This window comes from Thalassophryne amazonica, chromosome 9 (assembly GCF_902500255.1).
Source record: "Thalassophryne amazonica chromosome 9, fThaAma1.1, whole genome shotgun sequence".
NCBI lineage: Eukaryota > Metazoa > Chordata > Actinopteri > Batrachoidiformes > Batrachoididae > Thalassophryne > Thalassophryne amazonica.
This window is the reverse complement of record NC_047111.1, coordinates 70,657,508-70,669,090: the sequence shown is the minus strand read 5'-3', so window position 1 is coordinate 70,669,090 and position 11,583 is coordinate 70,657,508. Positions and strand designations below refer to the sequence as shown.

Here is an 11,583-nt window from a genome sequence, read left to right as displayed (position 1 = left end):
TGACAAATTCAACTGAGCTACTGTCAAAAACCATAATGACAGCCTTTCAAACATGTATTTTTGGTGGCCATTTCGATCTTAACAGCACTGGTAAATTTGACCATTGAGCTTTCCATGTTTCTGGTCATAGTGACTTAACAGAAGGTCAGAGGTGGGGCAAACTGTACATTTATAGATTCTGAATGATGAATCATTTGATATATTGCTCAACAAGACTGGAGAATTTTTTAATTTTGTCACCTAACACATTTGTGTCACTTTGAAGAGGGACACCCAAGAAAAGTCTGTTCAGCCTCCTTCGGGCAACCCAAAAACACTTAAAGGTGCTTCTCTACATTGCTAAAACTGTCCCTCTCAAAATAAGACAATCTGAAATCTAGCCAAAATGTTTTGTATTAAGCAAAAAAAAAAAAAAAAAAAAAAAAACAAGCTACCAATGAGGTAAGAAAAATTTATTTGATTAGAATTCTCAAAAGTAGCAAAATGTTTAGGCAGTGAATAATCAAAATGTGCCTTAAAACTAGACAGTATTTTATTTTGTGATTAGCCTCTGTCTTAAAATAAGGAAATCAATCGTGTTCCTTTGCTTGGATGATTTGAAATCCATTTCCCTTCCTTATTACTTGTTAAATACAGCTTGATATCAGCTGGAAAAACTTATTAAGAAAACCTTTTCCCAAAATAGGACATTTTTTTTCTCATGTAAAAAAATGTTTGACAAGATTATTTTTCTATAAGACAAAAATTATGTTAAATCTTCTTACATAAAAAAACTGCTTGACAAGATTATTTTTCTATAAGACAAAAATTAAGTAAAACTTTCTTTAAATAAGTCTTTTTTTTTTTTTACTTTCTTAGATATCAACTTTTGCAGTATACCATCTGTATGGCAGTATCAGTTGACAAAGTACAGAGCAAAATCTCACATTTGATGATCAGGAGCTCTGAGGTGTTTTAATTAAACTCAATAAATGACCTAACATGATTATCAACATCAATATTAAAATTACCTGTCTTCACAGTCAATTGATTAATCAATATTCTATCACACAATACAGGATCCATATCACAGTCAGACATCAGTCAATTAGACGTGTAGTTTCTAGTAGGTCAGGCTGGAGCCTCAGAACAGATCCAGAGTCACAGTGAGAACGTCTGAGGCTCTTTCTTCTTCTTTTCCTGACAGAAACTGTTGATAACGACACAACCTCTGATAAGAAAAGTGGTTTTCAGGATGTGAATACGGGCTGAACAGACACAGGGGCACAGCTGACAGCATCAATTTGTAGAATGTCTTCTGTGTAAAACGGTCCATCGCAGAGCCGAACGCGGTCTGACAGCCCAGAATGACCTCTCTCTGGCAGCAACTTCCAGGTCAAAGGGAATGTTTAATCCTGTTTGTGGCTTTAAGACTGAGCTTTGAGATGGTGGACTTCACCTGAACCTGATTTGGCAGGAGATGCTGCAGACTGTTCAGCTGTCTGAGCAGGAACAGCAGCCGTCTGAGTGGGTGTGAAATCAGCCGCGGCAAGAGGTAAGACGGGAGGCACTGGCGGGGATGGAGATGAGGTGACGGCTCCTGTCGCTTCTGGGGTAACAGGTGCGACGGACACATTTGCGGCTGCCTTGCTTTCCATCTCCTCCATTCTCCGCTGCATCATCCGAGGCATCAGCTGCATGTAGGTGGCCATCAGGCGGTGGTTCGTCCGAATCAGCTTCCCAGCGCAGCTGTCCACACAGCGCTCCTAAACATCGAACAACAATCACATGTGCTGAGCTTTTTTTCTACCAATATACTCAAATCAATGCTATAACACAAATCACTGGAACATTATAAAAATCTTTTGGATTAAAAAAAGAAGCCATTTTGACCAAAAAAATGGGGAAAGTTGCATCAATGATTCAACATCAATGGAAATCTTTGTGTTGGTAGATACACTGATTCAAAGAATCTACATGCAGAATCAAAGAAACTTACTGAGCAATTTTACAGCTCTGAATTAAGAAGTGTCACTTGTGGCTCTTTCTGGGGCCCTTAGAAGAATTCAAGAGTAGTATGATTTATTTATTGGTCTGTAGGCAGCCTCCCAAAGCAGCTTGGTGACCAAGTGGTATAATGCTTGCTTCCAAAGCAGAAAGTTCACAGTTCAAGACCACCCGTGCCCATTCTCTCTGGGATGCAGAGTTGTGTCAGGAAAGGCATCCCGTGTAAAACTTGCAGCAAATCAGCAGGCTCCATATTAGATCTGCTGTGGTGACCCCAAGTGAAAAAGGGTTTTCCTACAATAAGTTGAAAAGTGTGCACCAATGCACCAAATTTCAGAAATAAAATACACTGAAAAGTTTTTGAGAATATCAGTGAATGGGAATTTTTAACCCTTATAGGGAAGCAAGTTTTTTTTTAAATAATGACTCAAGGGAAATTAAATAATTTGTGTAAGTGGGCAACAACTCAAAGAATCTATATACAGATATATAGAAAAAGTTACTAAGGAGTTTTTCAGCAATAACTTGAGAAATGTACCAAATGTCCTTTTTGGCCCTTCTGGGGGCCATTAGAAAGATTCAAGAAAAATTACATTTTTCTTCAAGGACAGAGATTTCTTTTGTTCTGTGTGCTGTTTTTGGTAATAATAAATAGATCAGTGTGGAAAAATGGCTTCATTTTTTTCTCCTCCTTGAGGGAGGGAGTTAGAACAATTCAAAGCCAAATACGATTTTCTTCTGTGTGTAGGCAGCTTCCCAAAGAATCTTTTGGCAAAAATGAGAGAAAAAGTTATTAAACAGTTTTTCTGCAATAAATTAAACAGTGTGAAAACAGCCTATTTCCTCCCCTTCTCTACGAAAGTCCAACTTACCAGGACCACACAGTCCCCCGAGGATTGTCTGTATCATATTTCCAAAAAATTCATCAAACAGTTTTTCAGAAAATTATCAGATGGCACACTGCACACAAATCTTGATGACATTAATCATATGAACTTTGTTCAAGGGACTAAAAGAGATCAAGTCCTCATTTCTCAGTAACAATTTTAGGAGTTGAGATTAATTTTCTCTGAGCTTCCTGCACACAGAAACAGGCCACATGACCAAAATGTCAAAGCTGTGATACTCCTCACTTACATTGTGAGGAAGCGTCAGCTACGACATTTTGGCCACGTGGCCTGTTTCTCTGTGCCTAATTGTTGAGAAGCCCAGTAGATGGAGAAGGCCAAGGAGACACCCAGTTCCAATTTGCTGCAGCAGATAAAACATAGCAATTTCTATGCATTTCCTCTACTGGTGACCTCTACTGGTGGTTGGCTCTCACTGCGGTATTGTATCACTTCCTGTTCCGGAGCACAGCGGTGTTTTGCTGTATCTGTTAGCTGTTTAATCTGCGCAGTTACATTGCTCTAGATAACGATTTGTTTCACAGTGTAATCTTCACGTGCCTTAACTAAAGCCCTCCCTCTGCTGAATCACCTCTAAATTATTTACACATTATTCACTTTGTGTGTTTTTAGGAATCCGCTAGCTTAGCGCAGCTACTAGCTCTTAGCCGATTTAGCATGGCGGCTTCTCCTGTCTCTCCTGCACTTTTCTGCTCTGGGTGTGAAATGTTTAGTTATTCCTCGGCCTCCTTTAGCAGTAATGGTACTTGTAATAAGTGTAGCTTATTCGTAGCTTTGGAGGCCAGGCTGGGCGAATTGGAGACTCTGCTCCGCACCGTGGAAAATTCTACAGCTAGCCAGGCCCCTGTAGTCAGTGCGGACCAAGGTAGCTTAGCCGCCGTTAGTTCCCTTCCAGCAGATCCCGAGCAGCCGGGAAAGCAGGCCGACTGGGTGACTGTGAGGAGGAAGCGTAGCCCTAAACAGAAGGCCCGTGTACACTGCCAACCCGTTCACATTTCTAACTGTTTTTCACCACTCGGCGACACACCCACCGAGGATCAAACTCTGGTTATTGGCGACTCTGTTTTGAGAAATGTGTAGTTAGCCACACCAGCAAACATAGTCAATTGTCTTCCGGGGGCCAGAGCAGGCGACACTGAAGGAAATTTGAAACTGCTGGCTAAGGCTAAGCGTAAATTTGGTAAGATTGTAATTCACGTCGGCAGTAATGACACCCGGTTACGCCAATCGGAGGTCACTAAAATTAACATTGAATCGGTGTGTAACTTTGCAAAAACAATGTCGGATTCTGTAGTTTTCTCTGGGCCCCTACCCAATCGGACCGGGAGTGACATGTTTAGCTGCATGTTCTCCCTGAATTGCTGGCTGTCTGAGTGGTGTCCAAAAAATGAGGTGGGCTTCATAGATAATTGGCAAAGCTTCTGGGGAAAACCTGGTCTTGTTAGGAGAGACGGCATCCATCCCACTTTGGATGGAGCAGCTCTCATTTCTAGAAATCTGGCCAATTTTCTTAAATCCTCCAAACCGTGACTATCCAGGGTTGGGACCAGGAAGCAGAGTTGTAGTCTTACACACCTCTCTGCAGCTTCTCTCCCCCTGCCATCCCCTCATTACCCCATCCCCGTAGAGACGGTGCCTGCTCCCAGACCACCAATAACCAGCAAAAATCTATTTAAGCATAAAAATTCAAAAAGAAAAAAATAATATAGCACCTTCAACTGCACCACAGACTAAAACAGTTAAATGTGGTCTATTAAACATTAGGTCTCTCTCTTCTAAGTCCCTGTTAGTAAATGATATAATAATTGATCAACATATTGATTTATTCTGCCTTACAGAAACCTGGTTACAGCAGGATGAATATGTTAGTTTAAATGAGTCAACACTCCCGAGTCACACTAACTGCCAGAACGCTCGTAGCACGGGCCGAGGCGGAGGATTAGCAGCAATCTTCCATTCCATCTTATTAATTAATCAAAAACCCAGACAGAGCTTGAATTCATTTGAAAGCTTGACTCTTAGTCTTGTCCATCCAAATTGGAAGTCCCAAAAACCAGTTTTATTTGTTATTCTCTATCGTCCACCTGGTCGTTACTGTGAGTTTCTCTGTGAATTTTCAGACCTTTTATCTGACTTAGTGCTTAGCTCAGATAAGATAATTATAGTGGGGGTTTTTAACATCCACACAGATGCTGAGAATGACAGTCTCAACACTGCATTTAATCTATTATTAGACTCAATTGGCTTTGCTCAAAATGTAAATGAGTCCACCCACCACTTTAATCATATCTTAGATCTTGTTCTGACTTATGGTATGGAAATTGAAGACTTAACAGTATTCCCTGAAAACTCCCTTCTGTCTGATCATTTCTTAATAACATTTACATTTACTCTGATGGTCTACCCAGCAGTGGGGAATAAGTTTCTTTACACTAGAAGTCTTTCAGAAAGCGCTGTAACTAGGTTTAAGGATATGATTCCTCCTTTATGTTCTCTAATGCCATATACCAACACAGTGCAGAGTAGCTATCTAAACTCTGTAAGTGAGATAGAGTATCTCGTCAATAGTTTTACATCCTCATTGAAGACAACTTTGGATGCTGTAGCTCCTCTGAAAAAGAGAGCTTTAAATCAGAAGTGCCCGACTCCGTGGTATAACTCACAAACTCGCAGCTTAAAGCAGATAACCCGTAAGTTGGAGAGGAAATGGCGTCTCACTAATTTAGAAGATCTTCCCTTAGCCTGGAAAAAGAGTCTGTTGCTCTATAAAAAGCCCTCCGTAAAGCTAGGACATCTTACTACTCATCACTAATTGAAGAAAATAAGAACAACCCCAGGTTTCTTTTCAGCACTGTAGCCAGGATGACAAACAGTCAGAGCTCTATTGAGCCGAGTATTCCTTTAACTAGTAATGACTTCATGACTTTCTTTGCTAATAAAATTTTAACTATTAGAGAAAAAATTACTCATAACCATCCCAAAGACGTATCGTTATCTTTGGCTGCTTTCAGTGATGCCGGTATTTGGTTAGACTCTTTCTCTCCAATTGTTCTGTCTGAGTTATTTTCATTAGTTACTTCCTCCAAACCATCAACATGTCTATTAGACCCCATTCCTACCAGGCTGCTCAAGGAAGCCCTACCATTAATTAATGCTTTGATCTTAAATATGATCAATCTATCTTTATTAGTTGGCTATGTACCACAGGCTTTTAAGGTGGCAGTAATTAAACCATTACTTAAAAAGCCATCACTTGACCCAGCTATCTTAGCTAATTATAGGCCAATCTCCAACCTTCCTTTTCTCTCACAAATTCTTGAAATGGTAGTTGTAAAACAGCTAACTGATCATCTGCAGAGGAATGGTCTATTTGAAGAGTTTCAGTCAGGTTTTAGAATTCATCATAGTACAGAAACAGCATTAGTGAAGGTTACAAATGATCTTTTTATGGCCTCAGACAGTGGACTCATGTCTGTGCTTGTTCTGTTAGACCTCAGTGCTGCTTTTGATACTGTTGACTATAAAATTTTATTACAGAGATTAGAGCATGCCATAGGTATTAAAGGCACTGCGCTGCGGTGGTTTGAATCATATTTATCTAATAGATTACAATTTGTTCATGTAAATGGGGAATCTTCTTCACAGACTACGGTTAATTATGGAGTTCCACAAGGTTCTGTGCTAGGACCAATTTTATTCACTTTATACATGTTTCCCTTAGGCAGTATTATTAGAAGGCATTGCTTAAATTTTCATTGTTACGCAGATGATACCCAGCTTTATCTATCCATGAAGCCAGAGGACACACACCAATTAGCTAAACTGCAGGACTGTCTTACAGACATAAAGGCATGAATGACCTCTAATTTCCTGCTTTTAAACTCAGATAAAACTGAAGTTATTGTACTTGGCCCCACAAATCTTAGAAACATGGTGTCTAACCAGATCCTTACTCTGGATGGCATTACCCTGACCTCTAGTAATACTGTGAGAAATCTTGGAGTCATTTTTGATCAGGATATGTCATTCAATGCGCATATTAAACAAATATGTAGGACTGCTTTTTTGCATTTGCGCAATATCTCTAAAATTAGAAAGGTCTTGTCTCAGAGTGATGCTGAAAAACTAATTCATGCATTTATTTCCTCTAGGCTGGACTATTGTAATTCATTATTATCAGGTTGTCCTAAACGTTCCTGAAAAGCCTTCAGTTAATTCAAAATGCTGCAGCTAGAGTACTAACGGGGACTAGAAGGAGAGAGCATATCTCACCCATATTGGCCTCTCTTCAATGGCTTCCTGTTAATTCTAGAATAGAATTTAAAATTCTTCTTCTTACTTATAAGGTTTTGAATAATCAGGTCCCATCTTATCTTAGGGACCTCATAGTACCATATCAACCCAATAGAGCGCTTCGCTCTCAGACTGCAGGCTTACTTGTAGTTCCTAGGGTTTGTAAGAGTAGAATGGGAGGCAGAGCCTTCAGCTTTCAGGCTCCTCTCCTGTGGAACCAGCTCCCAATTCAGATCAGGGAGACAGACACCCTCTCTACTTTTAAGATTAGGCTTAAAACTTCCCTTTTTGCTAAAGGTTATAGTTAGGGCTGGATCAGGTGACCCTGAACCATCCCTTAGTTATGCTGCTATAGACTTAGACTGCTGGGGGGTTCCCATGATGCACTGAGTGTTTCTTTCTCTTTTTGCTCTGTATGCACCACTCTGCATTTAATCATTAGTGATCGATCTCTGCTCCCCTCCACAGCATGTCTTTTTCCTGGTTCTCTCCCTCAGCCCCAACCAGTCCCAGCAGAAGACTGCCCCTCCCTGAGCCTGGTTCTGCTGGAGGTTTCTTCCTGTTAAAAGGGAGTTTTTCCTTCCCACTGTCGCCAAGTGCTTGCTCACAGGGGGTCGTTTTGACCGTTGGGACTTTTCCGTAATTATTGTATGGCCTTGCCTTACAATATAAAGCGCCTTGGGGCAACTGTTTGTTGTGATTTGGCGCTATATAAATAAAATTGATTTGATTTGATTTGGACTTTCGTCCATATGCAAATTGCATTTTAGGTCACTGAAAACTGAGCTTTTCCATTTCCTCTGTGAAAGCTGAATAAGTGTAGCAGATAACAGAATAATTACAGAGGAATCCTTCAAATGGTGATACAAGCACCAAAGTTGGCACAAATACTCCTTAAACATTACTGTTTTGAAAAAACTGATTATCTGCTTATCCCAGGTAGGGGTCAATTGAAGAATTATACAGGGGTCAAAATTTAAGAGACAATATTTTTTAAAGTTCAGGCAGGATTACATTAGGGTGTGATTCAAGCCGACTTGGATTTCAACAAAACTTGGCTCAGAGATGGAACCTACCAAGATCAAACTTTCCCAAAATTTTTCGACCGAAAACCAAACAGTGACCTTGCCAGGGGTCACCAAAGTTCAAGGCAAAAATACAAAAAAACTGATATTTCATTCAATTCCCATCTTTCAAGTGGTGCAACATTCAGTGCCATCAAGTCCCCAAGCTAGTTCAACTATCAAATGACATAGGGAGGCAAACTCTTTCATCTTATACACACATTTGGTTGGGGGATTGATGGTGCTGAATATAGGGGGCGCTCAAATTCTGGTCATTTTGCAACACTGGCTGTATTTAACGGCCCATAACCCTCTGTACCATCAAGCCCCAGCCAGATTTCAATGTTATCAACAAATATAGGCCCTACTCTATCAAATGCAACTGAAAAAACATTGGGGTCTTGATGGCGCTGGCCACCAGGGGGTGCCAAAGTACTCGACTTGCCCAATTTTGAGGAAGTTACCGCCACCTGGTGGCCTGTGCCATCAGCCTTTTTTAATGAAATTTGCAGGAGTGGATAAACCTCGTTAAAACATCTCTACTTTATATAACAGTTGATAGAATTTTGGGGACTCCTCTTATATTGATTTGATACCCCTTTAAAATCAGGTCACTGGTCAGTCATTTGTCTCTTGATCTGCGCCATCTGCAGTACAAGAGTTTATGCATGACTTATTGGATATGCCTCAAATTGCCTTTTCCCTTGGCAGACTTTTAAGGATTTAGGTATGGGAAAAATAACTTCAACAAAATTCTTATGTTCTATTGAACAGGACACAAGCTTGCTGCCATAGCAACTGATACCAATACACATGTATTGGATTGACTCTACATAAGGGAAGGATAATCAAAAGAAATCATCAGATCATGCATGCATTCATGTGGTAATTCATGCAATTTGTTTAGTGAGTGTGTGTTCAATGACCTGATTAAAAGGGGGGTTTGACCTTTACCTTGCAGACCAACCATTTAACCCAGTCAAAACTATTTCATTTATTAATCCTATTAGTTCAACCAATAATTTGCACCACTTTTTACCAAAATTGGAGCAACTTTAACTTCTGACCCCTGTACAAATTGAAACTGACCTTTGTCACCATTCTTAATGTTGTTACCCCATAACATTCAATCAGAGATAGTCCAAACTAAGCTTTTCTGGAATTTTTGTGATCAGACCCATAATGTGGTATAGCTTTCAATATATTTTTAAATTATGACCCCTGTGCAATTCTTCAATTAACCCCTACCTGGCCACCTGTTGAAAATTCAAGTGGATACTCTTTTTTTTTTTTTTTTTCAAAAGACTGTCTGAGGATTATGTGAGCCAATTTTGGTGCTTGTTTACAGAAATGAACTGTTACAGTTATCTGCTCCACTAAATTCTCCCCAGTTCATCCACCTGCACCAGTGAGGACGATTGAAATCTGTGTCCAAGTGTTAAAGTTTTTTTTTTCCCATTAGTTATTACTCTTATTTTATTGTTAATCTCCATTTCCGGTTGACTTACATAATCCTATGTAGGGATGGGTATTGACAAGATTTTATCTATATTGATGCCATTATCGATTCTGTTATCAATACCTTGTGTGAATTTTCTGTGTACAAAAAGTAGGCTTTACAGGTTTTCTATGTCAACAACATTTTATTGAGTCTTAGAGTAAATAAATATGAAATTGGTCACTGGCTCCTAGCTCTCTGGGACAGGTTCATCCAGGAGTTGGCAAGACCTTATTTAGGACATTGTTTTGGTGATTAGGGATGTCCTCATGTACTGTAATAAATATTCCAGAGAAAAGCAAGAGCTTCTCTCAGAACTGAGAAGGATAGGCCTGAAAGAAGTTTCTGTTGGAAGTATTTTAGACATAGGATTAGCAGGTTAGGTGAATTGGAAACTTTATAATTGTCCAGGTCTCCCTTGTAAAAGAGATCTTGATCTCAATGGGACAAACCTGGTTAAATGAAGATTAAAGTGGTGGTGGTGGCTTTTTAAATACTTGAAAGACACTGGACTCGAGAGGATTTAGTACTGCTATAACAGACTAATGCAGAAGGTGGCAGCAATGCAACAATAAGGATGCCGGCTGCCGTTAAACACCACAGAACAAGAGAGAGTGTATATTGGTCTATATCACAGGAGCACGTTTTGAGGTCGGAAAGCATTTCTGCATTCACAAAGTGCCTCAAGAAACTACAAAAAAGCATAAAAGTACTTAATTTAATCATATTTGCTGTCAATCTGGGTAAATCATGAGACTCAGACCCATTGATTGTGCAGCTAATCTCGTTTCCTCCTCAGTGGAGCGTGCGCGAGAAAAAAAACGTGTTTTCGTCATGGCAACTGGTCGGAGCTACCAGCTAGCTCCGGCGTAATAGGCACTGAAGAATCAAGGGAATCGTTAAGCAAAACCGCTACTGATGTCGGTGGATAGAATCAGTTCTTATCGATTCCTAACAGCAACCGGTTTTCGATACCCATCCCTAGTCCTATGACGTACAAAATTGTATTATCTGTTTGCAAGCGTATTCTCAATTTGCAAGATGTTTTTGATGCTGGTTGCTATGGTGTGCAATGGATTATGGGAGGCAAATCCAACTTCAACTTCAAGGAGCATTAGATTGGGCCCAGAAATATCAGTTTAAAATGTTTAAAGTTATGGAGATGACAAACACAACTTAAACGCCCACAGTCACGGCTAAAAAACAAAAATGTGTTTACCTCGTCCATGGTTAGAGTTCTGTAGTTAAAGTTGCTGCTGCATCGTTGGAAGCAAATTTCAGTCATACGGTTATAAACCAGCAGGAAATCCCGTAGCTGTAACGCAAAATATTTTAAGAAATATGACAGGTAAATAGCGTTTTTTGTGTTAATCTTTCAATAAACGTGACTCACATTTCTCAGTTGTGTATCGGGATCCATCGTGATTGTCAAGCTGCCGGGAGGCTAGCTAAAACGCTAACCAGGTAAAGTGTCGATCCCTACCGAGAGGAACAGTCCCAAGGGAATATTACTTCCATGTGGAATTTTCAATGAATTAACACCGCAGAACATTCACATGGACGCCGCCATGATTTAACAAAGATCGTCCACATCGGTAAAGAGGAATCACTCGGAAGAGCCACAATGTTCCGGATGTATAGAGTTCCATTTCCGCCGGCAAAATTAAAGAAGCAGCTTCCAAAGAACAAGTTATTTATTTGACAACCCTATTCATTTTAAAACGTCGAATGTTCTGAATAGTAAAGCAAAGACAATTGTAGCAAAGTTGGTAACACATTAATATCTAATTGTTGCGGGTGGAACCGTGGTACCATAAGAATGACGGAGATGGCT

The 11,583-nt window shown here is 39.9% G+C and overlaps 1 protein-coding gene across 1 annotated transcript; it reads right to left on the bottom strand.

Moving 5' to 3' along the window:
- Nucleotides 1-1,179: 1,179 nt before the first annotated feature.
- timm10b (translocase of inner mitochondrial membrane 10 homolog B (yeast)) lies at nt 1,180-11,358 on the bottom strand. Its single transcript, XM_034178337.1, has 3 exons — nt 11,143-11,358; nt 10,969-11,064; nt 1,180-1,745 (listed from the first exon to the last, which is right to left on the bottom strand). The coding sequence occupies exons 1-3, from the start codon at nt 11,167-11,169 to the stop codon at nt 1,407-1,409; spliced, it is 462 nt and encodes a 153-aa protein (XP_034034228.1). The 5' UTR covers nt 11,170-11,358; the 3' UTR covers nt 1,180-1,406.
- Between the last annotated feature and the right edge of the window lie 225 nt (nt 11,359-11,583).

What these genes read in the sequence shown, in the direction of transcription:
- timm10b (XM_034178337.1), bottom strand. Translation starts at nt 11,169, where the DNA reads ATGGATCCCGATACACAACTGAGAAAT. An exon ending in CCGATACACAACTGAGAAAT is followed by an intron (nt 11,065 to 11,142) that starts GTGAGTCACGTT and finishes TTTGCGTTACAG; the next exon opens with CTACGGGATTTCCTGCTGGT. An exon ending in GAACTCTAACCATGGACGAG is followed by an intron (nt 1,746 to 10,968) that starts GTAAACACATTT and finishes TTCGATGTTTAG; the next exon opens with GAGCGCTGTGTGGACAGCTG.